This window comes from Geotrypetes seraphini, chromosome 10 (assembly GCF_902459505.1).
Source record: "Geotrypetes seraphini chromosome 10, aGeoSer1.1, whole genome shotgun sequence".
NCBI classification, from domain to species: Eukaryota; Metazoa; Chordata; class Amphibia; order Gymnophiona; family Dermophiidae; genus Geotrypetes; species Geotrypetes seraphini.
In genome coordinates, this window is record NC_047093.1 from 1796364 (window position 1) to 1824199 (window position 27836).

At 46.2% G+C, this 27836-nt stretch overlaps 1 protein-coding gene across 1 annotated transcript in view; it reads left to right on the forward strand.

The window, feature by feature from the left end:
* The window catches only part of CENPX (centromere protein X), a 47611-nt gene extending 22069 nt beyond the window's left edge, over positions 1-25542 (forward strand). The window contains exons 3-5 of the mRNA XM_033961548.1: positions 16754-16807; positions 25048-25136; positions 25233-25542. Coding sequence (XP_033817439.1) covers positions 16754-16807; positions 25048-25136; positions 25233-25247 — 158 coding nt within the window. The 3' untranslated portion in view covers positions 25248-25542. The remainder of the gene's footprint in view (positions 1-16753; positions 16808-25047; positions 25137-25232) is intronic.
* Positions 25543-27836: the final 2294 nt, after the last annotated feature.

Here is a 27836-nt window from a genome sequence, read left to right on the forward strand (position 1 = left end):
AGAAGTCGCTTTTTGGGTTGATTGGCCAGCACAGTCGAATTGGCAAATTTGTTTTATTGAATTGCGGCCCTGCCTACTTTGCTTGCAGTTCCTCTCATTTGTATGCACGGATTGGAATCGGATTGCAAAACAGGTTAGTGAATACTGCAGGAGGGAAATCTGATCATAAAGGGCTCGCAAACCGATCGGTACACGATTGGTTTGCTTAGTGAATCTAGCCCATGGTTAATAGACATAGACACAGACACATGATGCCAGATAAAGGTCAAATGGCCCATCTAGTCTGCCGATCCGCAGTAACCATTATCTCTTTCTCTCTCTGAGAGATCCCACGTGCCTATTCTGGCCCTTTTGAATTCAGACACAATCTGTCTCCACCATCTCTTCTGGGGGAGGGGGGGGGGGAGACTGTTCCATGCATCTACCATCCTTTCTGTAAAAAAAGTATTTTCTCAGATTACTCCGGAGCCTATCACCTCTTAACCTTCACTCTCATTGTAGAGTTTCCTTTCAAATGAAAGAGACTCGACTCATACACATTTATATTATGTAGGTATTTAAAAGTTTTATTTAGACAGAGCAGGAGAGAATGTGATTGCCCTGACACAGCCGTTGTTCGCCGAACAAGAGCCTTGTTGGTGACATCCAGTTCCTTGTCTTTTGTCAGCGTGAGAAGTGCTATAGCAGGAAGATCTACTCTCTGCTGTTTGTGCCATCGTCAGAAGATAAGTGAACTGTTTTGTTCTTTTTCTGGCTCCCTGTGCACAGTGGTGGCTTTGGTCCTGTTTTGAAAAATTACATTTTGAAACGTGTGGAGTTTTTTGCCTATGATACAGAGCAAGACTGGCTTAAGAACTCATTGAGTTGCCGTCCTTATATTGTTGATAAGTTGAGGCTTTTTCTCCACCTATTGTAAATGTACTTCCATGGGGTATCTCCACTACTATGCTAATAACAATTTTTTGTTGATTGTATTTAAATGTTTCTATCATATCTCCCCTCGACCGCCTTTCCTCCAACGTATACAGATTGAGATCTTTAAGTCTGTCCCCATACACCTTGTCATGAAGACCACACACCATTTTAGTAGCCTTCTTCTGAACCAACTCCATACTTTTTATATCTTTTTGAAGATGTGGCCTCCAGAATTGTACACAATATTCTAAATGAGGTCTCACCAAAGTCTTACATAGGAGCATCGATACCTCCTTTTTTCTACTGGCCATACCTCTCCCTATGCAACCTAGCATCCTTCTAGCTTTCGCCATCACCTTTTCAACCTGTTTGGCCACCTTAAGTCCATCACATACAGTCACATCCAAGTCCCACTCTTCTGTCGTGCAAATAAGTTCCCTCGGGTTTTGCAGCCCAAATGCATGACCTTGCATTTCTTAGCATTAAATTTTAGCTGCCAAATTTCTTCAAGACCATTCTTCAATCTTCACCAGGTCTATCTTCATGTTATTCACACCATCCTGGGTGTCTACTCTATTACAGATTTTTGTTTCGTCCGCAAAGAGGCAAATCTTACCTGACAACCCTTCAGCAATATTTATAAAAATGTTAAAAAGAACAGGCACAAGACCAGAACCTTGAGGCACACCACTGGTAACATCCCTTTCCTCAGAGCAATCTCCATTGATCACTGCCCTCTGTCGCCTTCCACTCAACCAGTTCTTGACCCAGCCTGTCACTTTAGGACCCATCCCGAGGGCACTCGGTTTATTTATTAGACGTCTGTGTGGAACACTGTCAAAAGCTTTGCTAAAATCTAAATAGACCACATCTAGCGCACATCCTCTATCCAATTCTCTGGTCACCCAAAGAAATTGATCAGATTTGTCTGACAAGACCTACCTCTAGTGAATCCATGTTGCCTTTGGTCCTGTAATCCACAGGATTCCAAAATTTGACCATTCTCTGTTTTAAAAGTTTTTCCATTAATTTGTGGAGAGGGAACACATCCGCCCTTCTTCAGTCCTCTGGTACCACTTCCGACTCTAGAGACTCGTTGAAAAGGTCAGTCAGCGGAGCTACCAGAACTTCCTTAAGTTCCTTCAGCACCATTGCTTTGTCTACCTTTATTTTAGCTAGCTCCTTACGAACACAACTCTCTGAAAATCGATCAGGGTCTATTACTCCTCCATCCCCATTCACATTTGTCTTCTGCAATCCCACTCCCGGCACTTCAGCCGTGAACACAGAACAGAAATATTTGTTAAGCAATTAGGCCTTTTCTATATCAGCTTCTACATATTTCTCCCCTTCACCTTTGAGTCTCACAATGCCACTTTTGTACTTCTTCCTATCACTAATATATCTAAAAAAAATGCCTTGTTGAGCGGGTCACGTGATGCTGAGCTAGAGAGCAGACGCATGTGCCTTGAGCTCCCGGGCCCCTCTATTGTTATTGGCAATTTAGCACTTCCATTTTTGCTTTGGGACTCCCTCAAGGATCTTTGCCAATGTGAGGTAACTGGCTGTAACTAATTTCTATTGCAAACAGCTGCAATGACCTCCAAAACCCTTCAGGAGAAGGTGAAGTCCGCGGATCCTAAAATAGCGGACAGTGAAGAGCCAGATGGTCCCACGGTGAATTCCGTTTGGCTACAGGAGATTGTAGCGGAGGTGAAGGAAGCAATTAAATATTTTTTGGATCAGTGGTTACAAACTATGACAGACTGGAAGTGGTGGACAACCATCTGGAATCCTTAACAGGTGAGTTTTCAGGGTACTGCCAGTGCATGTTGGCACTGGAGGATACTTTGGCCCAAGTCACAACCACACAAGCGGCACTACAATCTAAAATACAAACCTTAGAACAGGGGTAGGAAACTCCGGTCCTCGAGGGCCGTATTCCAGTCGGGTTTTCAGGATTTCCCCAATGAATATGCATTGAAAGCAGTGCATGCAAATAGATCTCCTGAATATTCATTGGGGAAATCCTGAAAACCCGACTGGAATACGGCTCTCGAGGACCGGAGTTCCCTACCCCTGCCCTAGAAGATAAGCTTGATGATATGCGGAATCGCTCCCGCCGTGGGAACCTTCACTTGGTGGGGCTACCGGAGTCTATCACGGAGGCGGAGCTCCGGGAGTTTTTGGAAAGATGGCTGGTGGACATTTAGCTCTCCGATCCACGTCGGGTCCGATGCTCATTGAATGAGCATATAGGCTTGGGCCCAAACGAGTGCCGTTGGAAAAGCCATGGGTGGTGATCTTTAAGCTCTTAAATTATGTGCACAAGATGGAGATCCTCCAAGCAATTCAACAGAAGGGGCCCCTTAAATTTGAAAATCACTCCGTGCTATGCTTTCAAGATTACTCACTTCGTGTATCCGGCCAGTGTCGTGCATATGCCCCCCTCTGCACAGATTTGCACCACAAGCATGTGCAGTTAGCCCTGCTGTACCCCACCAAACTTAAAATTTTCTATGAGGGTAAGCCGCATTTTTTTGATAAGCTAGCTGATGCCATGCGTTTTGTGGCTCAGATGGCTGTACTGGCTGCCGGCTTATCGACCCAGTGATCACCTTGAACTCTCTGTGGATGGTGTCTCCTTGGGAATCTTTGTTGTACAGCCGGCGCAGCGGCTCCTCCCTAGTTTTGACTTCTTTTGGGCTTTTCGCAGTTGAACCTGCAGTGCCACATAAATGGACCTCTTTGTCAGTGTTTCTGTGCTCATACCAGAGACCACGAGCCCTTTGTTCCTTTTGCTGCCTCGGAGCTACTCAGTTGCTGCTCCTATTCTGTTCTGGTGCTGCGCTGGAGGTGGCTTAGGAGCTACAGTGACTGGATGGGCCTTTTGTTTGCGATATGGGTTTGTTGACCTTTGGTGGGATTTTCTTTGTGGGGCGTTTGTATGTGGGGGCTGTTGTATGGGCATTGTGTGGCTTGGGTCGGGAGTTGGTGGGTGGTGGGCTTTTGATACCTTTCTTGTTGGGGTCTTTATTGGGTTGTCTGATGGTGGATTGCATGATTGATTTGGGTTGAGTGGACTGGGTGGCGATTTGGCTGGTTTGAGCTGAGGAGTGAGGCTTCAAAGCTTGGAATCTGCATGTCGTCTTTGTGAGTGGTGTGGGGAACTACAGGAGGCATATCTGATCTATGTGTAGTTAGGGGGTTTCACAGTTTTTGGTGCTTTTCCCTTTGGGGTCCCCCTTTTGCCTGCTGCCTTCTCTTCTGGTGCAGGAATGTTTGCTATCCCAATGCTGTTCTTTTTATTAGCTGTGCCTTTTTTACATTTAGCTGGGAAGGAGGGGTTCTGGGTTGCTCAGGGCTATCCTGAGTTGTCCTTAGGGACACGTGTTTAGAAGGAGGTTTGGGAGGTTCTGATCTGTGGGGTTGGGGGTGGTGGGGTCTGTATTATGTTGGGTGTTGTTATTTCTTTATTGTTTTCAGGCTTCTTTTTGTTTTCTGGATAGGCTGGGGGAGGGCTTTCTTGATGTCCGCGGCCCTACCATTAGCTCTTGGGAGGTTTTGCTCACTGCTCTAGGGAAGTTGCGGCATGGGTGGGGCTGTAGGCTGGGACAGCCCCACCTTCTTTATGTTCTGATGCTGACTTTATCATTGTTTATGGTCTATGGCTGACCCTCATGGTTAAACTGATATCTTGGAATGTGAATGGAGTTACCTCTCCTGTCAACAAACAGAAGATATTACAGACCTTGAATCGTCATAAGGCGGACATAGCCTTTTTATCAGGAGACGCACCGGACCTCTCTGGCCATATTCAGCTCTTCAATATGATTATTTTCCCAAATGGCTTTATGTTCATCTCTTGCAAAAAGATCTTTGTGCATTATATAGGTTCTTATCTCGGTTTATTTGGGGTGGGAAAAAAACCTTGCATGGCTTTTCGTTACTTGTTGGGATCTTGGTCGAAGGGTGGCATAGGTGTTCCAGATATGCAGAAATATAATCAGGCCTGCTTACTTCGTTATCTTGGGGATTGGATCCTGGACCAACATGAATATACTTGTTTTGATTATGAATTGACCTTTTATCGCCCCTGGCATTTATCTTCTTTGTTACATGCTCCTTGAGCGTCCCTCCCTCTTACTTGCGCTCTAGTCTTTTATTGGGATCTCTACGTGATATTTGGAGGGTTTTGGAGATTGGCTTGGGGGGGAGGTTGGGGGGTGTCTGTTTTAATGCCCATTCAGGGGAATCTTCAGTTTTCGCCAGGCCAGACTTATTCTCCCTTTCGGCGTTGGAGCCACTTGCGATTGACAGTACTGGAGCATGTTCTCATTCTTGATGGCACGCTTCTTTCTTGGCGTATTTTCCAACTTCGCAACTGTATTCTGGCTACTGATTCTTTTGCTTATTTTCAATTGAGTCATTATGTACGCTCTTTGGAGGTGGAAGGTTTGCGGTTGGACTTGGGGAGTAAGATCCGTGCCTTTTTTACTCAATTTGAGGATGAGGACCTCTCCCTATCGGCGTTACATGGAGCTTTGTGCCTTCTTGTTCCGACTCGGTCGTGGGAATCTTTGTGTGCTTGTTAGGCTCCAGAGTTGGGTCTGTGGCCGACTGATATCTTAATATGGGCTGTTTTATTAAACGCATCCTGACCCTTTCTGTCTCGGCAGAACTCCGGGAGTGCCAATTTCAGGTGCTGTATCATGCGGGTTCAATTATATCACTCTGGTTATGCTGAGTTGGTGCAGTGCAAGAAGTGTATGGGTGCTCCCAAGTCCTTTTTCCATGCTTTTTTGGAGTCATCCAGCAGTCAGGGCTTTCTGGAAACGGGTGATTTGTTATTTGGAGCCCTTGCTGGGCTGTTCTATTCCTCTCACTCCGGTGGGGTTTATTTTTGATAAGTATGAAGCTTTTTGCTTTCCACCTGGTGTTGGCCGGCTTTTTTTTTTTTTTTTTTGCAGAAGGCAGGGTTGGAGACTAAGAAAATTATTTGGGGGGAGTGGGTTTCAGATCGCACTCATTGGGCTTGGCGTAATCATTTACATGCTTTGATGATGTTTGAGAGGAGTCAGGTGGGTAATTCCTTGCGACAATCCAAATTCTTTTTGCAGGTCTGGGGTCCTTACATATATTCCTTGTCTCCGAGAACCTGTAGTCTGATTCTTAACACCTTGCCAGTCTAATTTGCCTTGAGAGGTGCAGGGTTTGCAGCATTGAGATTGCCTTTCTCCAGTTTTCACACACTACTTGGTTGTTGTTGTTTGCTTTGATTTCTGTCTTTGATTGCTATGTTTTAGTTCTTGGGGGGGGAGGGGGGGCCTTCTATTTCGTCTCTTGGGGCTTATCAGAGTCCAGGGCCCTGATTCTCATGTTTTTGCTTTGGTCTATATCTTGTTTAGCAGTAATATGCAGGGGAGAGGTCTAGTTTTGTTTTCTTCTTTACTGCGTGTTCTTTGTCTGTCCTTCATGGGAGGGGTGAGCGTGGGGGGATATTGTGGTGGGTATTGTGGCTGTATATAGAAACAAAATTTTGAACATATATTTTATCGCCTGTTGCATTCCTTATTTGGTTTTCTGTTCAATAAAAATTCCCTAGCAACAGCAGCAGATGAATCCAGAGACCAATGGGATAGCTCACATCTACCAGCAGGTGGAGATAGAGAAACTGATTAACAGGTGGTCCTATTGGCTGGCACTCCTCCTGTATCTCCAGTATTCTCTATCGCCCAGTAGGTGATGGTCGCTATTCAACTAGCTCCTGGAATCTGGCTGTGACTAGGCCTTTATTTTCTCCTGTTGAGACTTTCTCTTCAGTGAGCTGGCTGATTTATTTCTCCTGTTGAGATCTTCTCTTCAGTGAGCTGGCTGATTTATTTCTCCTGTTGAGATCTTCTCTTCAGTGAGACAGGGGTGTCCGGCTCAACGGTGCCGGCTTTAGAGGTTACACTTGGGCCCTCCCTTGTCCCTGCCTCACCCTCCCTCCGATGATAGAAGGTCTGCCTTAGTCCCTATTTTTTCTTCTTTCCCTTACAAAAAAAAAAAAAAAAGGGACTCCCCGCAGCTACATTTTTGCCTTGCTAGTGCTGAGCAGCCGGCGTTTCCCAGCATCTCCCGGCTCTGTGCAATGGGTTTTGCCCTGTTTGTGATGAACGACCGGCATCCACCAGCACTTTCATTCACCTTGTGGATCTTTTGGTGGTTGCTGTATGCAATGCGGGCTCGATGTCACGTGAGTACAGCCGCTGTTATTTTGTGTTCTGGACTCTGGGGTTTCGGTTGGGCAGACCTGAAGTTTGGTCATTCGGGGGTGCATGTGTGTGTTTGTCTTTGGAGGGCTCCGGTTTGGTCATTGGCAAACTGTTTGGTGGCCACCATTTTTCCTGCGTGAAGACGGTATGCACTTCATCTTTGCTGTGAACGGCAGGCTGTATTTTTCAGCGGGACGGTGCTCTTGTGCTGTCGGCAGTGCCACAGCTTTTCCTGCAGCTGTACATTTCAGCCGGACCGAGCCCCTTCGCTGTTGGCAAGCCGCAGCGTTTCCTGAGGCTTTGCTTTTCTGTGGGCCGATCTCCTTCGCTGTCGGGGGAGCCGCGGCTTTTCACGAGGCAGTTGTTTTTGGCGGGCAGTTCTGCTTCATTGTCGGCAGAACCGCAGTATTTCCCAAGGCTCTCATTTTCGGCGGGACAAGGAATCTGGGTTGTTGGACATGGATAAGGTACACTTTTTCTGCTTTAAAAAAAAAAAAAAAAAAGAAGGAGCAACTGTACAGTGAAAACACTCCATATGGCGCGGTTTGTGTGCTCAGGCAGTGTTTCTTTGCACTTTGCCTGCTGTTTCAGGTGCATGCTGGTGGTATGCGCCCAGCTCGTTAGCTATGTCAGGGGGTTGCAGAGATAATTGACCTTGGTGTGGTTGCCAGCCCAGTGTGGTGGCCTTCTGCACCAGGTTTGGCGGGCAGTTCTGCTTCACTGTCGGCAGAGCCGCAGTATTTCCCAGGGCTCTCATTTTCGGCGGGACGAGGAATCTGGGTTGTTGGACATGGATAAGGTACACTTTTTCTGCTTTAAAAAAAAAAAAAAGAAGGAGCAACTGTACAGTGAAAACACTCCATATGGCGCGGTTTGTTTGCTCGGGCAGTGTTTCTTTGCACTTTGCCTGCTGTTTCAGGTGCGTGCTGGTGGTATGCGCCCAGCTCGTTAGCTATGTCAGGGGGTTGCAGAGTTAATTGACCTTGGTGGTTGCCAGCCCAGTGTGGTGGCCTTCTGCATCGGGTTAGCACACCGCGCGTCGCAGCAGCGGGCAGTACGCGCTTGAAGATACGTTATGCAGGTTTCTTTTTGTCTCTCTTGAGGCTTGTATATCTAGGAGGCTTTGCCTGCGTGGGTGTTTTCTTCTCTGGTTCTCTGGAAGAGTTGCAGATGGGTCTAGGGGAGACACCGGGTGGCCGGTTGAATCTTCTCCTATTTGTATGGCAGGACTGGCTTCCTCTATTTTCGGATTGGCAGTTTCTCCCGGTTTCCGACTGCTTCTAATCCCTTTTATTAGACGACCCAACGAGCTGGCAATGTGTGCGGTGCAGCTGCTTGTGGCCCGGGGCATCCGTTGGGGGACCTGGGAGGGGGGAAGTCAGATTTTTTTCCCTGAGCCTACTTCTTGGAAGACCGCATCTTTCTCCTTTCTGAGGGGGCCTGGACTTCAGATTTCCATGCTTATCACGCTGGTTTCTCCTGTCACCATTTTCTCACGGCACAGGCTAGACGGGCTCCCCGACCAGGCAGGAAGGGCTATACAGCTCCTTTTCACCAGGAGCCAGTTACATATTCTATTGTTATTCTATCATTCGCGATGTGAGCTTTGTCTGATACCTGTTAGGATGCTGTTGTTTTCCAAGGGGCGGTAGATGCAGCGTCTGGATTGCGTCTAGTACGTATTCACTTTAATGGATATACGTATGTCGCTCATGTTGCATGAAGTTAGTACTGTTTTCATGGTTCCGGTATATTACTCTTTCCATGGTGAAACTTGATTTTCCTAGAAGAATCTTCTTGCAGATCCTACAGTTCTCATACTGCCGTTTCCTGACCTTCTGCACTTTATTCTGAGGGGATCTTGACTTCGTCCAATGACTCTTCAGGCTTTCTCCTGAGGGAGAAGGCGCTATAATGTCAGGTCAGGGGGCTGTGATGATTTTTCTGGATGCTTGCAACTTTGCATCCTCCTCAGGTTTCCAGTTCGTTCTTGGGGTCTCTATGTTTTGTGTTTCCCTTTTCAGTGTTACTGGTCCTCAGGGCAGTTCTTGTAGTTCTTCGGGAACTAAGGGATGTGGTTCCACATACTGCATGATGCCCAAGCAAGGGGCTTTGGGCAGGCTGGATCCCATTCTGCTGAATTAGTTTCTTTGGGTTACACATTTCTGCAGAAAAACTGGGAGAATATTTACATTGTCCCTATGGACTCCGAATCGGCACTAGGTTTGCTTGCCTCTCTTTGAGCTGCGCTTTCGGTTTTGGCACATGCCATTTCACCTACCCAAGGCTTCAAGGACATTTTGGAAAACGTGGGCAGGGGTACCGTTTTGGCGCTACCAGGTGGTTCACCTAATTTCTTCTTGACTGACTGCTTGATTCGGACGTCTTCCAGTCGGGCCATTTGACTGACACGAAAAGGGTGGTTTCCTTTCCTCAGTTCTTTGGACGTGGCTCTTCGACTTTGCACAGCGCTCTTTTCTCCTGTGCTGTTTATAGGTATATCGGGGAGATGTTTTTATTCATATAGGAGAGAAATGTGTTTCTCCCAGAGACTAGGGTGATGGGTCACAATCTCAGGTTTGCTTTCTTCTTCAGTCACTATGACCAAGAGTATGGGATTCTGTACAGGTTACTTGTTGCTGACTCCACTGAGAACTTCGGCTTGCTTTCCCATTATAACGCTACAGCAGTCGCTTTTGTTCTGGTGGTTCCCGGAACCTCAGGGCTCCAATTATTTGGTAGGCTCCTCATGCATCGCTCTGTATGATTTGGTGACTCAAAGAGATTTCTCTTTTCAAAAGCATGCCTCTGTCCTTGCTGGACTAGCTCGTGGCCGCCAAACATCCCTGGCTGTCGGGTTGGGGGGCTCAGTATGCCAAAGGGGAGGAGAACCACTGTAACAACGTTCAACTTCAGGAAAGGGAACTATGATGCCATGAGACGCATGGTAAAGAGAAAACTCAAGAACAGCTCCAGAAAGGCACAGACGGTGGACCAAGCCTGGACCTTATTCAAGGACACGGTGAACAAGGCGCAAAACCTGCATATACCCAGATTTAGAAAAGGGGGCAGAAAGGGTCATGCAAAAGACCCAGCATGGTTAACAAAAGAAGTTAAGAAGGTGGTAGGAGATAAGAAAAAATCTTTCAGGACGTGGAAAAAGGATAAAACTGAGGAAAATTGGAAAGAGCACAGGAAGCACCAAAAAGAATGTCACCATGTGGTCAGAACAGCAAAGAAAGAGTATGAAGAGAGACTTGCAAAGGAGGCACGGAACTTTAAAACTTTCTTTCGATATGTGAAAGGGAAACAGCCGGCGAGGGAGGAGGTGGGACCCCTAGATGAGGGAGATAGGAAAGGAGTGGTAAAGGAGGAGAAGGAAGTGGCAGACAGATTAAACACATTCTTCTCGTCAGTCTTCATGAAAGAGGACACATCCAAGGTTCCGGAACCAGAAATATTCTTCAAGGGGGACCAAGAGGAAAAATTATTGTGCATGGAGGTAAGCCTCGAAGACGTACTCAAACAGATAGATGGGCTAAAAACTGACAAATCTCCGGGCCCAGACGGAATTCACCCAAGAATACTAAAAGAACTTAGAGACGAAATAGCGGAGTTATTGCAGCAGATTTGCAACCTATCCCTGAAAACAGGGGTAATACCAGAAGACTGGAGGATAGCGAATGTTATACCTATCTTCAAGAAGGGATCCAGAGGCGACCCGGGGAATTATAGACCGGTCAGCTTAACCTCAGTTCCGGGAAAGATAGAAACATAGAAACATAGAAAAAGCGGCAGAAAAGGGCTATAGCCCACCAAGTCTGCCCATTCCAAGTATCCCCCCCCCTGAGTTTACTCCCTTAAAGATCCCACGTGAGTATCCCATTTTCTCTTAAAATCCGTCACGCTGCTGGCCTTTATCACCTGGAGTGGGAGTCTGTTCCAATGATCCACAACTCTCTCGGTGAAGAAATACTTCCTGAAGTTGCCATGAAATTTCCCTCCCCTGATTTTCAGCAGATGCCCTCTGGTGGTCGAGGGTCCCATGAGCCGGAAGATATCATCTTCTGACTTGATGTGCCCCGTGATATACTTATACGTTTCAATCATATCTCCCCGTTCTCTTCTTTCCTCAAGTGAGTACATCCGCAATTTCTTTAGTCTTTCTTCATACGTGAGATCCTTGAGCCCCAAGACCATCCTGGTGGCTGTTCGCTGTACCGACTCGATTCTCAGCACGTCCTTTCGGTAGTGAGGTCTCCAAAACTGAACGCAGTACTCTAAGTGAGGCCTCACCATGGCTCTGTACAACGGCATCATAACTTCAGGTCTCCTGCTGACGAAACCTCTGCGGATACAGCCCATCATTTGTCTTACCCTGGAGGAAGCCTTCTCCACTTGATTGGCAACCTTCATGTCCTCGCTAATGATCACTCCTAGATCGCGTTCCGCTGTGATCCTAACCAAGGTCTCACCATTTAGTACATAAGTTCTACGCGGGTTTCTCTTTCCCAGGTGCATTACCTTGCATTTTTTAGCATTGAAGCCAAGCTGCCAAGTAGTTGACCATTGTTCCAGCAGCAGTAGATCGTGTGTCATATTATCAAAGATGGCCGAATCATTAATCAAGGACAGTATCAGTGAGCACATAGAAAAAAATAAGCTGATGAGAACAAGCCAGCATGGTTTCTGTACTGGAAGATCTTGCCAAACAAACCTGCTGCACTTCTTCGAGGGGATAAGCGAACATTTGGACAAAGGTGACCCCATAGACATAGTATACCTGGACTTCCAGAAAGCCTTCGACAAGGTACCTCATGAGCGCCTTCTAAAGAAACTGAGAAACCACGGGGTGAAAGGGGAAATACACAGATGGATCAGGAACTGGCTAGCAAACAGGAAACAGAGGGTAGGAATAAAGGGACACTATTCTGACTGGAAAGGGGTCACAAGTGGCGTCCCACAAGGGTCAGTGCTGGGACCACTGCTATTCAATATATTTATTAATGACTTGGAAACAGGGACAAAGTCTGAAGTTGTAAAATTTGTGGATGACACAAAACTCTCCGGTACAGTTAGATCTGTTGAGGAATGTAAAGAATTCCAAAGGGACCTGAACAAACTGATTGAGTGGACAAATAAATGGCAGACGAGCTTCAATGTAGAGAAATGTAAAGTTATGCACATAGAGAAAGGGAACCCGATGCATAATTACACAATGGGGGGGGGGTGACATTGGGAAAAGGCAACCTAGAAAAGGACTTGGGGATTTTGGTGGATAGAACAATGAAACCGGCAGCACAATGCGCAGCAGCCTCGAAAAAGGCGAACAGAATGTTGGGCATTATCAAAAAAGGTATCACTACCAGAACCAAGGAAGTTATCCTCCAGCTGTACAGGGCAATGGTGCGACCACATCTGGAATACTGCGTCCAGTACTGATCGCCGTACCTAAAGAAAGATATGGCGATACTCGAGAGGGTCCAGAGAAGAGCAACAAAAATGATAAAGGGCATGGAAAACCTCTCATATGCTGAGAGGCTGGAGAAGCTGGGGCTCTTTTCTCTGGAAAAGCGGAGACTTAGAGGGGATATGATAGAAACCTGTAAGATCATGAAGGGTATGGTGAAAGTAGAGAGAGACAGATTCTTCAGACTGGCGGGGGCAACAAAAACTAGAGGGCACTCAAAAAAATTGAGGGGAGATAGATTTAGAACAAATGCTAGGAAGTTCTTCTTCACCCAGAGGGTGGTGGACACCTGGAATGCGCTTCCAGAGGAGGTGGTTGAGCAGAGTACGATTTGGGGTTTCAAAAAGGAATTGGACGAGTTCCTGAAGGGAAAGGGGATCCAGGGGTATATTTAGAGGGTTACTATACAATACAAAACACCCTTGAGTAATAGATAGTAACATAGTAGATGACGGCAGATAAAGACCCGAATGGTCCATCCAGTCTGCCCAACCTGATTCAATTTAAAATTTTTTTTTTTTTTTTTTTTTTTCTTCTTAGCTATTTCTGGGCGAGAATCCAAAGCTTTACCCGGTACTGTGCTTGGGTTCCAACTGCCGAAATCTCTTTTAAGACTTACTCCAGCCCATCTACACCCTCCCAGCCATTGAAGCCCTCCCCTGCCCATCCTCCTCCAAACGGCCATACACAGACACAGACCGTACAAGTCTGCCCAGTAACTGGCCTAGTTCAATCTTTAATATTATTTTCTGATTCTAAATCTTCTGTGTTCATCCCACGCTTCTTTGAACTCAGTCACAGTTTTACTCTCCACCACCTCTCTCGGGAGCGCATTCCAGGCATCCACCACCCTCTCCGTAAAGTAGAATTTCCTAACATTGCCCCTGAATCTACCACCCCTCAACCTCAAATTATGTCCTCTGGTTTTACCATTTTCCTTTCTCTGGAAAAGATTTTGTTCTACGTTAATACCCTTTAAGTATTTGAACGTCTGAATCATATCTCCCCTGTCTCTCCTTTCCTCTAGGGTATACATATTCAGGGCTTCCAGTCTCTCCTCATATGTCTTCTGGTGCAAGCCTCCTATCATTTTCGTCGCCCTCCTCTGGACCGCCTCAAGTCTTCTTACGTCTTTCGCCAGATACGGTCTCCAAAACTGAACACAATACTCCAAGTGGGGCCTCACCAATGACCTGTACAGGGGCATCAACACCTTCTTTCTTCTACTGACTACGCCTCTCTTTATACAGCCCAGAATCCTTCTGGCAGCAGCCACTGCCTTGTCACACTGTTTTTTCGCCTTTAGATCTTCGGACACTATCACCCCAAGGTCCCTCTCCCCGTCCGTGCATATCAGCTTCTCTCCTCCCAGATCACTACAGGTCCTTGACCTGGGGGGCCGCCGCGGGAGCGGACTGCTGGGCGTGATGGACCTATGGTCTGACTCAGCAGAGGCAATGCTTATGTTCTTATGTTCCATCCTCAGCGCCAGGAGTCTGGTCTTAGGCGGCGACTCAGTTCTTGTTCATTCTTCTACTCTTGAGCATGGTCAGGCTGCTTTTCTGCACTTCAGACAATTCTTCCGGAATACCGCTGAGAGTCCTTTCAGTCGGTATTATGATGGGGGTATTTCTCTACAGCTTGGGCAATAGGTGATGTACTCAGTTGATAGGTAAAGTTGTTGTTCTTCTTCAATGGGTGGACCCTCATCTTCCTCTTCTGTTGGCAGATCATTTTCAGGGTCAGGAAAAGAGTTGGATGGACTTTCCTTTCGCGAAATCTGAGCATAGCCCATTTATTGCATGTTCCGGTGTACAGTGCTGTGTTCGCTCTAGAAAGTGTACACGTTTGTAATATTGAAATCTTCTACCTCCTGGATATTGGGAATTTTGGCTCAGGCGTTCCAGCTCTTTTGGTGGATGTGAGATCTCCTGGAACTAGACCTCATGGCCTCGTCTCACAATTCTCTGATTCCTAGCTTCTTCGGCGGGCACAGGGAGTGGGAGTTAGAGGGGGTAGCAGCGTGGCTTCTTTCTCGCCTCTGGTTTCTCTTTTTCCCCTGGCTGTTGATGGCTTGGATTTGTCATCTCGAGCTCGCTTTCCGGACACAGTCTGGCTTGGCTGCGCCATTCTTGCTATGCGGATCTGATGAGTCTTTTGACAGCCAGACTACGTGTCCTGGTATCTCCGGATTTGCTCCCCTAGGGTCCGATCAACATGGATATTCATACTACTTGGGTATTACGACCTAGCTTTTGAGAAGTCATGACTGCCGTGTAAGGGTTATGCGAAGCAGGTTGTTTCTTCTCTTGTCCAGGCGCTACAGATGTCTTCACCTGTGGCTGCTGCTTCCTTTTGGAGGTTTGTTCCTTTCTTGGATACTTCTCATCATTTGCACCCTTCTGGAGGTCCTTTTTGGCACAGGGTATTGCCGAGGGCTTAGCGTTCAATTCCCTTCAGCTTCAAGCACCATTCTTAGCTTGTTACAAGGGCGAGGTATATTGCTCTTCGCTTACTTCTCAGCTTCATGGAGTTCAGTTCTTAAACGGAGTATGGTATATTCGTGCACCTCTTAGTAAACCCTGTCCGGAGTACAATCTTCAGGTACTTCTTCGCAGTTTACCGAAGGCTTCATTTCCTCCTTGTACCGTTGAACAAGGGGTTTCTTGTGGCCATGGCTTCGGCTGAAGTTTTCCGAGTTGCAGGCCTTGTTCAGCGGGGATTCCTGTTTCTGATTTCCAAAATTTGGGGTATCAGTTCGGACGGTACCACAATTCTTTCTATGGAGGTGTCATCCTTTCATTTATGACACGCTCACTTTTCCTTCCTTCTTCCTGGGAGGAGCAATGGGGAGAAGTGCTTTTATGCACTGAGTTTTTTGAAAGTGCGTGGCGTTCTCCGCGAGCAAGGTTTCTAATGACTTTTAGTTGTTTAGATCATCTTTTTGTATTCTTCAAGGGACGCCTCAAACATATGGCGGCGTCCAAAGCCTCCATCGCTCGATGGGTCCAGGAGGACATTCTTTGCGCTTGCTTGATGGCAGGGAAGCGGTTGGCGAAAGAACTTCATGACCATTCCATAGGAGTGATGGCTACTTCTTGGACTCGGTCCAGAGGTTTTTTCCTTGGAGGAGTTTTGTCTTGTGGCTACTTGGTCTTCCAAGAGTGCCTTCTCTCAGTATTACTGGTTGGCTGTGGGGGCACATGCGGTAGATGCGTTTAGTGCTTTGGTTGTTGCGGAGGCGGCGTTTGCTTCCCACCCAGATTGAGGATTGCTTTGCTACATCCCATTGGTCTCTGGATTTATCTGCTGCTGTTGCTAGGGAAGGAACAATTATGTTCTTGCCTGTTAATTTTCTTTCCCTTAGACACAGCAGATGAATCCAGAGCCCCACCCTTTCTGGATATTGTCTGTCTGTTATTTTGAAGTTTGTTATTGTTGAGGGTTGTATTCTGTATTATTGCCTTTTGAGATTTGTTATGGGAAAGAAGTTTTTTCCATGCTATGCCTATTGATGGTTACGGATGCTTGGGCAAGGAGCTATACTGGAGATACAGGAGGAGTGCCAGCCAATAGGACCACCTGTTAATCAGTTTCTCTATATCCGCCTGCTGGTAGATGTGAGCTATCCAATTGGTCTCTGGATTCATCTGCTGCATCTAAGGGAAAGAAAATTAACAGGTAAGAACATAATTTTTCCTTGTTTTCACTAAAAAAAAAAGTCTTGTCTACCCTTTTTACCATGTCAGCTGTGTATATCTGTCAGCGCTATAGAAAGAAGTAGTAGTAATGGTAAGCAGTGTGTGTGTACTACTGATATTAATTATTTGGTTACGTGCCAGTGTAAGTACAGAAACATGTATGAGAGAGACCCTGGTTTGTGAAATTTTTAATCTAGCCAGGGCACATAAACAAACAAGGCTAGTTTTAAATGCACAAGGATTTGGTGGGATCAAGTTGAGAAAAAGTAGCCATCTGTTTAACTGAGTAAAGCTACTAAAGGAATTGAATCCCTCCCTCCTTCATAATCCATATAAGAAAAACAGGAATTAGGGTGGATGGTAGACTGCCTGAATTTTACAGGGTAAAAAACTCTGCTTTTTCCTTTTAGTCTCTGCCGATGCCTTACAGCTGATGACAGAAATGCTAAAGGTGTTTGTCCAAGGTGAGTCTGAGGCAACTGATCTTCCAGGCCATAGATTTATTGCTCAAACCTAAATAAAATACAGAAAAGGTCATTATCCCAGGACAAGCAGGCAGCATATTCTCACACATGGGTGATATCACCAACGGTGGAGCCCTGGTACGGATAACTTTAAAAGTGCATTGCCACTTTAAGACTTTAGAAAGATCACGATAGCCCGAACCGCGCATGCGCAAGTGCCTTCCCGCCCGATGTAGGGCATGCGGTCCCTCAGTTTCTTAGTTTCCACGGAGCTAAGAAGATGCATCTTTCAATGGCTGTTTAAATTTTTTCATTTGCTGCCTTCCCGCTCTCACGGATTTCTGACTTTTCAGTCAGTTTTATTTTGTTTAGTTGTTCTTTATTGTTTTTGTGTTAAAAAAAAAAAAGACTAAAAATTTTTGTCTTTTCCCTTTTACGGGTTCGACCTGGCGGGGCCCGTTTGTTCACCTTGGCCTCCGGATTTGATTTAGCTGAGGCCGTTTTTCCATTAATGTCCTGGCCACAGACGGGTTTTAAAATTGTGAATGTTGTGCTCGGCCCATTTCCATAACTGATCCACATCGCTGGTGCCTCCAGTGCTTGGGGCCAGAGCACCTTCCAGAGACACTCTCGTTGTTCTTCTCTGCAGAAAAGGACCCTTAAAAACCGCCTCATTCAGCAGAAACTTTTCGGCATGGCCATGGAAGGAGACTCGACCGCCGTCCAAATTGACACCACAACTCTCGGCATCGTGGGAGCCATCTACAGTGTCGCTCACATCAATAGGTAAGCCGGCTAAGAAGCCCACTTCCTCTGGGTCTCGGGTCAAAGTAGCAGGGAGTCAAGTCCTGCCGACCTCAAGAAGACCCAAAAAGCGCTCCGCTCTGATATCAGTGAGTGCCTCGACATTGGCCTCATCATCGGAGCATAGAGCCTCACTGAAGGTACCAGCAAAAAAGCCAGCAGTACTGGTACTTACTCTTAAACAGCAGATGAAGGAATTGCTGCAAGAGGAATTAAGGGAGCAGTTCCAACTGCTGATGCCAACCATGTCGACACAGACTCCTCTGGTGCCAGTCAGGTCTGAGCCCTCGACACCGGTAGCACCTGCACAGGAGTCTCCATCGGTACCACCACGTCTCATGTAGGAGCCGACACCGATGAGCTGCCGACGTCGGTCATCCTCAACTCAGATGTCACCTGAGACTGAAGAAGTTAAAGCATCTCGAGCCTTCGACACCGAGTGCTGGGCACCGACCCCGAACAACTCGGGATTCGGATCTCTGGGGAGATTCTGAGCAAGAACCCAATATATCTGAAGAGGAGGGTTCTTCAGAAGATGAATCTATTCACCACTCTTCTCAAAATGCTTCTGATCTGTCTGAGAAATCATCTTTTTCTAGATTCCTCAGGGAAATGTCTGAAACCTTAGCTATTCCCTTGGAAGCTGACTCAAAAAAATCTAAAAGATCAACCACCCAAGGACCTTCTGAAACTTTCCCTCCATGATATTTTGCGGGAAACTTTTTATAAGAACCTGGAGATACCTCTTACCATCCCTATAGCTCCATGTAAGCTGGGTTCTCTGTATAGGTAGTACCTATTCCTGGTTTTGACAAGCCACAGCTATCCCATGAATCTCTCCTGGTGGAATCAACATTAAAGAAATCTTCAGGGGCTAGTGTGTATGCTTCTGTACTTCCTGGCAGAGAAGGCAAAGCTATGGACCGGTTTGGCAAAAGGCTATACCAGAATGCTATGTTGGTCAAGCAGGTTGCTACATTCCAAAAATATCTGCCTGAACGTAAGTTGCATGCTTTTCAGCACTTCATCTCTGACCTGCTCCAACTAAGAAAATACATGGTTCGTTCCATCTATGACACCATTGAATTTTCCTCACATGCAACGACAATGTCAGTGGCCATGCGACGTCTGGCCTGGCTTCGAGTTTCTGAGCTGGACGTCAATCATCAGGACAGGTTGGCCAATGCACCTTGTCTGGGGGATGAGCTTTTTGGTGCCTCCATGGACTCGGCTATCCAGAAGTTGTCTGCCCATGAAACCATGTGGGATACTCTGGTCAAGCCCAAAAAGAAGCCTACACCTTCTTGTCCTTTCCGGCAACCATCCTCATATCAGAGATTTGCTGCAAAACTTATGACCCCCAGCTCCGTCTCAATCCAGGAGACAGAAACAACAACAACAATCACGTAAGCAACATCAGAAACAACAGGCTGCCCCTCAAAAATCTACACAGTCTTTATGACGTGTTTCTTCAAAGCATAGCCAACGTCAACATTCTGCACACTTTGCCTCAGCCCATCGGAGGCCATCTCCAAACTTTCATAGCTCGCTGGGAGCTCATAACATCAGACCTCTGGGTCCTCACCATCATTTGTCAGGGTTACACTCAATTTTCACATACTGACCCCAAACAAGCCTCCAAAAGAGTCTGTTTTGGACCCTGCACAGTCCTCCCTTCTTCTGCAGGAGGTTCAATCCCTTCTCCTGCTAAATGCCATCAAGCAAGTTCCCCTCAATCAGCAGAAGCAGGGATTCTACTCCCGTTACTTCTTAGTCCCAAAGAAGACCGGAGAACTGAGACCCATCCTGGATCTCAGAGCTCTCAACAAATTTCTGTCAAGGAGAAATTCAGAATGCTATCCCTTGCCCTGCTTTATCCTCTCCTCAATCAGAACGACTGGCTATGCTCTCTGGATCTCAAGGAAGCCTACACACATTGCAATTCATCCGGCTTCCAGGAAGTATCTCCGTTTTCAAATCAATCAGCGTCATTACCAGTACAAGGTCCTTCCCTTTGGACTGGCATCTTCTCCCAGAGTCTTCACGAAATGCCTCATTGTAGTGGCTGCATCTCTCCAATCACATGGCCTTCAAGTCTTCCCTTACCTGGACGGCTGGTTGATCAAGGGTGTTTCATCTCAGCAACATCTCAGACCATTTCTTTTCTTAAAATACTAGGATTCGAAATCAACTTCCCCAAATCTCATCTGCTTCCAACTCAACATCTGCAGTTCATTGGGACAATCCTAGACACAACTCTCATAAGAGCATTTCTTCCTCAAGATCGTCTTCTGGCTCTCATCCGCCTTTGTCAGCAATTGCTTCCTCTTCAATCCATCTCTGCCAGACACATGATGGTTCTTCTAGGACACATAGCTTCCACTTTCCATGTGTCGCCACTGGCAAGGCTGCATCTTTGCACTCCTCAGTGGACCCTTGCTTCTCAGTGGTCTCAAGCGACGGATCATCTCTCGCAGCATATATCTGTAACCTCATCTCTTCTGCAGTCGCTTCAGTGGTGGATAATCTCTTCTAATCTCTCCAGATGTCTCCTTTTCCACTTGCCCCTCATCACAAGGTCATCATGACAGACGCATCCCCTTATGCCTGGGGGGTTCATATGGATGATCTTCAGACTCAGGGTCTTTGGACCGCCAGGGAGCGGAAATTTCACATCAATTTCTTGGAACTCAGAGCAATGTTCTATGCCCTCAAGGCCTTCCATCATCTTCTCTGTCCCCAAGTCCTCCTCCTTCGCACAGACAATCAAATAGCAATGTACTACATAAACAAGAAAGGAGGTACAGGCTCTCTCCTGTTGTGTCAGGAGGCCTAAAAATCTGGACTTGGGCAACAGCTCGCAATCTGTTCTTGAAGGCTGTCTACATTCAAGAGGAGAAGAATTCCCTAGCAGACAACCTCAGCAGAATTCTTTAGCCTCACGAATGGACTCTCAATTCTGCAACTCTCCAGTCCATCTTTGCTCAATGGGGCACTCCACAAGTGGACTTGTTTGTGGCTCCTCACAATCACCAGTTGCCCCAGTTTTGCTCCAGACTACTCTCCTCTCCATCTGGAAGCCGATGCCTTTTCTCCTGGACTGGACGGGCCCGTTTCTATATGCATTCCCTCTAATTCCTCTGTTCAAGCGAGAAGCAGCCACCCTGATCCTCATTGCTCCACGGTGGCCCAGGCAACATTGGTTCTCCCTTCTACTTCAGCTCAGTTCCAAGGAACCAATACTTCTTCCAGTATTTCCTACTCTACTTACTCAGAATCAGGAATCCCTTCTACATCCCAACCTGCAATCACTACACTTGACAGCTTGGTTTCTCTCGGGCTGACTGTCTGATGTACATCTTTCTCAGCCTGTGCGACAAATCCTTGATGCTTCCAGGAAACCAGTTACTCGGCAGTGTTATCAACAAAAGTGGACTAGGTTTTCTTCCTGGTGTCTTCTTCATCATCACAATCCAACTTTCTTGGCAGTGGAATTGGTGTTGGATTATCTGCTTTCTCTGTCTGACTCTGGACTTAAATCTACTTCTATCAGAGTTCATCTCAGTGCTATTACAGCTTTTCACATACCAGTAGAGGGCAAACCTCTCACTGCTCATCCTTTGGTTTCCAGATTCATGAAGGGACTTTTCAATATAAAACCACCTCTCAAGCCTCCTCCTGTAGTCTGGGATCTTAATGTAGTACTTTCCAGTTTGATGAAGCCACCATTTGAACCAATGGCCACAGGCCATCTTAAGTTTCTCACCTGGAAAGTCGTCTTCCTTATTGCTCTCACCTCTGCCAGGAGGGTCAGTGAGTTACAAGCATTAGTTGCAGATCCACCCTTTACAATTTTTCATCATGACAAACCCAAAGTTTCTTTCTAAAGTTGTCACTGATTTTCATCTTAATCAGTCAATTGTTCTACCAGTGTTTTTTCCGAAGCCTCATTCTCATGCTGGAGAAACCGCCTTACATACTTTGGACTGTAAACAGGCTCTGGCCTATTATATTGACCAGACAAAGCCACATCGAACATCTCCGCAACAGTTCATCTCATTTGATCCAAATAAGCTGGGGCATCCTGTTTCCAAGAAAACGATTTCCAACTGGCTGACTGCCTGCATCTCGTTCTGCTATGCTCAGACTGGACTGGAACTGGAGAGTCATGTCACAGCCCACAAAATTAGAGCTATGGCAGTTTCTGTGGCTTTCCTCAGATCTGCTCCCATTGAGGAAATCTGTAAAGCTGCCACCTGGTCCTCAGTTCATACATTCACTTATCAATACTGTCTGGAGTTTCTCCAGACGGGATGGGCACTTTGGCCAATCTGTATTACAACATTTATTTTCCTAAGGCCAACATTTTCACCATCCCATTTCTGTTAGCTTGGAGGTCACCCATGTGTGAGAATATGCTGCCTGCTTGTCCTGGGATAAAAGCACAATTACTTACCGTAACAGGTGTTATCCAGCGACAGAGAGAGAGTAGAGAAGGACAGATTCTTCAAACTTTCAAAAAATAAAAGAACAAGAGGGCATTCGGAAAAGTTGAAAGGGGACAGATTCAAAACAAATGCTAGGAAATTCTTCTTTACACAGCGTGTGGTGGAATACGCTTCTAGAGGACGTAATAGGGCAGAGTACGGTATTGTGGTTTAACCCTTTCAGGACCATAAGGATTGTAGGCCAATTTTTGTGGTTTTGACAACATTTTTATGGTAAAAAGGGCTTGCAGATGCCAAAAAATTGATTTTTTTTGTGAAATATCATTATTTTTATTTAAAAAATCACACTTCTGGCTTATGGACAGTGTGGCAAGTGAATCTTCTCGTCAATCTGGCAACGACGCTAATGAATGAATGTCGGAACCAGTTTGTTTACATAAAGGCAGTATCATATGGAATCCGTACATATCAAATTTAGAACTGTAGACTATCCCAATCAAAATTTATAGGATTTTAAAGTTATGGGACAAATATGTCCCTTGGTCCTGAAAGGGTTAAGAAAGGATTGAACAAGTTCCTGCTGGAAAGGGGGATAGAAGGGTATAAATAGAGGATCACTGCACAGGTCCTGGACCTGTTGGGCCGCCGCGTGAGCAGGCTGCTGGGCACGATGGACCTCAGGTCTGACCCAGCAGAGGCATTGCTTATGTTCTTATGACAGCAGGCAGATATTCTCACAACCCACCCACCTCCCCAGATTGGCTTCTTAGCTGGCTTAACTGAGGGAATGCGCGCCCTATGTCGGGCGGGAAGGCACTCACGCATGCGCGGTTCAGGCTATCGCAAACTTTCTAAAGTCTTAAAGTGACAATGCACTTTTAAAGTGGTAAGTAACTGTGGTAAATAAAAGTGGACTCGTCCCATTTGCGGTAGATAGCTGTCAGGCGCATAGCCATGTTCCACGTGCACAGTGGCATGGGAGGGCAGTGAGATTTGTTCAGCCCCGTGCCCTCGACCTCTGAAGGGGGGTCTTGCCGCTGTGTCTGCCTTCATGCCTGAAAAAATGGCGATGGGAAGTCCTGTGAAGTGCGTAGTTGATGCTCCAGGAAAACACAAGCGAGTTTCAGGGAGAAAATCTTATAGATCCTCCAAGAAGTATCCGCAGAAGGCAGCTCCTCTACGGATGTCGAGTTTTCTCCCAAATTTTTTAATGTGATGTATCAGGCTTATTTGGTGGCGTCCAAGCCGGGCATGGAGACCCCTTCTCCCCAGGGCACAGGTCTTCTCTCCTGCCCTCCCCCCAGTCAGTATGCCAGCCATGCCCTGATTCTCTGACAATGCCTCTGACTACACAGGCAGGCACTACAACTGCGGGAGCTGTTACGGCCCTAGTGGATCTCCAGGACCAAGATCCAGGAGTCTTGGATCTTGGGGAAGATCCCACTATACATGGATATTTCAAGCCCGCACATCTGGTGGATTTGATCTCCAGGAGTTGAAGCTGAAGGCAGGGCAGCCTGTTGCTGCGGAATGTTCCTCATGAGTGATCAGAGGCTGAAATTGGCCACCTTTCCTGATCATTCTGACAAAGTTCAGATTCTCACAAACATTTGGGAGGTGCCTGAAGGCCCCTTGAAACGTGCTAGGGCCATGTCTCGGTTTTTAACCAGTGTTTTGCTTCCATAATGTACAGGAAAAGTAAAGGCTGATAGAACCCAACCACTGTCATAGCGCAATAGAAGCCGTGACTGGTATTGCATAATGTGTTCCGGAACCCTGCCGCCACTGTAGAGCCTGAGGCTACTGAGCACCCTCAGCATCCCAGACCACCAATCCCCACAGAACCGTGCACATGAAGGGGGAGGCAAAAATGCAGCCGGTATCCTAAAGAGTCCCACTGAGCCCCTGCAGATGCCTAACAGCCTGCAATTCAGTAAGCGAGCTGAGCTACTAGGGTTATGGACACCGAGCTCCACAAAGTTTGCTGCAGGCTGGTTGAACAGGTCCCCAAAGGATTAACCCAGTGGGCTCAAACTCAAACCCTTTGCAGGTCCACATTTTGGATTTGTAGGTACTTGAAGGGCCTCAGAAAAAAATAATTGTCTTATTAAAGAAATGACAGTTTTGAATGAGGTAAAATTCTTTATAGCAGGGGTAGGGAACTCCGGTCCTCGAGAGCCATAACCCAGTCGGGTTTTCAGAATTTCCCCAATGAATATGCATTGAAAGCAGTGCATGCAAATAGATCTCATGCATATTCATTGGGGAAATCCTGAACACCTGACTGGAATACGGCTCTCGAGGACCGGAGTTCCCTACCCCTGCTTTATAGTTTATAAATCTTTCCTTTTGGCTAAGTCTTAATAATAATATTGTAATTTATAGCTAAAGAGACATATGATCAAGAAACTGTTTTATTTTACTTTTGTGATTATGATAAACATACTGCGGGCCTCAAAATAGTACCTGGCATGAGTTTGAGACCACTGGATTAACCTGTTGGCTGCAGACTCAAGTCCATGCAGGCAGAGTTTTCTCCCACACTGGGAGCTCTGGTACACCAAAACCCACAAAAAATACCCCAAATAATAAAGAAATATACAGAGCAGATCAGAAAGACACTTTCCAGCTCGTGTGCACAAGGGAAAACCGAAGGGGGGCAGCAGAGTCCACTAGAGAAGGGGGAGGAATTGAAGACCTGGAATGGATTCTTTCTGCCCAGCACAGCTAGCTACCAAGGGGAAAATAGCCTATTGTCCAGAATGACACACCTGTTGCACTAGAAAACACTGGTAATGAAAGTAGTTAGTTCAGAGACTGTCACAAGAAGGAACATGACCATTTACTGTAGTCAAAGGTTATGCATGTGGGATTTTCTGGGACAGTGTTCTACCAAGCCTATTACTTGTGTCATGCTTTTAATCATCATGCATAAAACAGCTTGTTCAGACCAAGGCAGAATTTGTGAAATAGCTCTCTTGTGTACAGAGGCAGCTGCTCGGGCTGCACGACAAGCCCAGTCTGAGGACGTGCCCACTGTGGACCTAGAACACTTGGAGAAAGTCTTACCACAACTGGTGAGTGTAAATCAAAGCTAGGAGGGGAAATTTAGCATCAATGTATCTCTTACTGTATTAACATGACTAATTCTGCCTTTTCTTCCATTGTTACAGTTACTTGATTTTTAGGTTACGTAATGGAACTGTCATGGAAGGAGCTGGCACAATTTTTTTGACCATCTTCACAGGGCACATGGCCTAGTCATCACTCCTGCTGCAGACAGAATCTGTATCGTAGCTTAGTTCCTCTTCTTTTCCGATGGCTAAATGTACTGTGGAAAAATCATAGTTTGTAATACTCGGGCTGAGTGTGTTTCTAAAGCTCTGCTCTTTGAATTGAGCAGTTATATATTACCAAATCAGAAAGTGATACAGCCTCACACATATGCACTCCTATTTTATCAATAAACATATTTGAAAATGAGCTGTGCTTTTCCATTCCAAAGCATCTCTTAGCTAATGGTACTATAGGACAATTTCCTCATGCAATATCCTCACCTGCTGGAAGAACTGGTAACAATGCTGGAGATGAGATGCCTGGGTTGGATCCAACCATATTCCTGAGTTGGTTGTCCAAGCTGAGCACAAGTCTTAGCATCAGAAACTGTTTGAAATATGGTCTATTGACATAGTATGGCTTGTTAGAGTCCCACCCAAAGCCCCCAAGAAAAGATTAAATTTCCCCTCCCCGGGCCCTACTTCCCTCAGATTCTCCCTCAGCGCGCCTGTTGCCCAAGGTTCAATAAGCAGGCTTCTCCAGACATCATCCATCCCCCAACCCAATTCTTGAGAAGAACATTAATATTAAAGAACTTCAAAATGCTTTTGCTAAATTACAATGCAGTAGAACACTTGGTATAGCTGTTGACCTTTATAAGGTATTTAGAACATTTGGTATTCCCATACATATTGTCGTATTATCAAACTATGTTGATATCTGGCAGTACAGTATGTCAGGAATGATAGTAAAAGCACTAGTAATTGTATTACCAGAATGAGGTCCCAAATTTATTATCACTTTTAGATATTGAGGCAAAATTACAGTATAAATACTATGCTATATATAAATACAGCTAAAATACTTGCCAATGGACTAACTAAATGCCTACCTCAACTAATTCAAATAGATCAATCAAGTTTTATTAGCGGTAGACACTCATCAAATAATACCAGATTATGTTTCTGATGCAAATTACAACACAAATGTAATCATCAGCCTTCTCAGAGGCACTCAACACAAGGCCTCTGACAGAGTTGAATAGGAATATATTTAGAACCCTTGAAATGTTTTTGGTCCTAAGTTTTGTCATGATTTGGACAGTCAACCTTCAGCTAGCTTATGTTAACAGCCTTTCAGGAACCAGACAAGGATATCCGCTCCTTCTAGTGCAATAGGAGAGACATTTAGCATTGACATACTGGGACAGACCAAAGGTCCATCAAGCCCAGTAGTCTGTTTCCAACAATGGCCAACCCAGGTCCCAAGCACCTAGCTAGATCCCAAGTAGCAAAATAAATTCTATGCTGCTTATCCTATGAATAAGCAGTGGATTTCTCCAAGCCATCTCAATAAGGGGCTATGGACTTCTCCTTTAGGAAATTATCCAAACCATTTTTAAACCCTCCTAAGCTGTTTTCACATTGTCTAGCAACGAATTCTAGACAGATGGGTTATATCTAAGATGACCATACGTCCCGTTTTGAATAGGACAGTCCCTTTTTCAGATCCCTTGTCCCGTTGTCCCCACTCACAGCTTCGGGATGCTGAAATGTCCCGTTTTCAGAGAGGGCGTACCGAAGCTGTGAGTGGGGACAACAGGACAGGGGATCGCAGCCTGGATTCGGCAGCAGCAGCATCATCGCTCGGGCCCCGCTGACCCTCCTATGTCTCCCTCCCAAGCATACCCTGCCGACCCTCCCAGCGAGATGACCGAGCAACAAACCTCCCTCCTGCAGCGTTGGCAGCCACAGCACGCTAAACAGGCTGCCTTGCGGCTTTCTTCTGCCAGTGAGTCCCTCTGCCGCATCACCGATGATGTCATCGGTGAAGCGGCAGAGGGACTCAGGGATAGCTTGTGATAGACGTCGCACGCAGTAAATTCCATGTCCTGGAATGGGTTTTCTGAGCTCCCCATTGGCTGTAGCTGAGGACCAGATCCTGGCGCTTTGCAGGTGAAGACTGAGCAGAAGTAGTTATTGAGTAGTTCTGCTTTGTCTGCGTCCGAGTCTGTAAAGTTGCCGTCAGGTTTTTTTAGGTGCCCAATACCGCTTGTGTTCTTATTCCTGTCGCTAACGAATTTGAAAAAGGATTTCTCCCCTTTCTTTACCTGCCTAGCTATGTTTTCTTCCATTCGGAGTTTGGTCTCTCTGACTTGCGCTTTAACTTTTCTAGATTTCGCCAGATAAGTTTCTTTAGCTTCCGGTCGTTGTGATTGTTTGTAGGTAACAAAAGCTTTTTTCTTGTGCTTTACTAGTTCTGAAATCTCCACGGAGAACCACTGTGGTCTATTTTTCCTGCGTCGTTTGCTCACAGTTTTTATGTATATGTTGGTTGCTACTTGCAGGGTAGATTTCGGAGCTGACCATAGTACCTCTACATTGTCCGTCGTGCTTTGGTTTTGCAGCACTTTGTAGACATGGTCCCCCCCCAGACCAAGGGAAAAGGAAGGAGGAGATATCAGAGCATGGAGGGGAAGGCAGAGATAAAAGGAAAGGAGA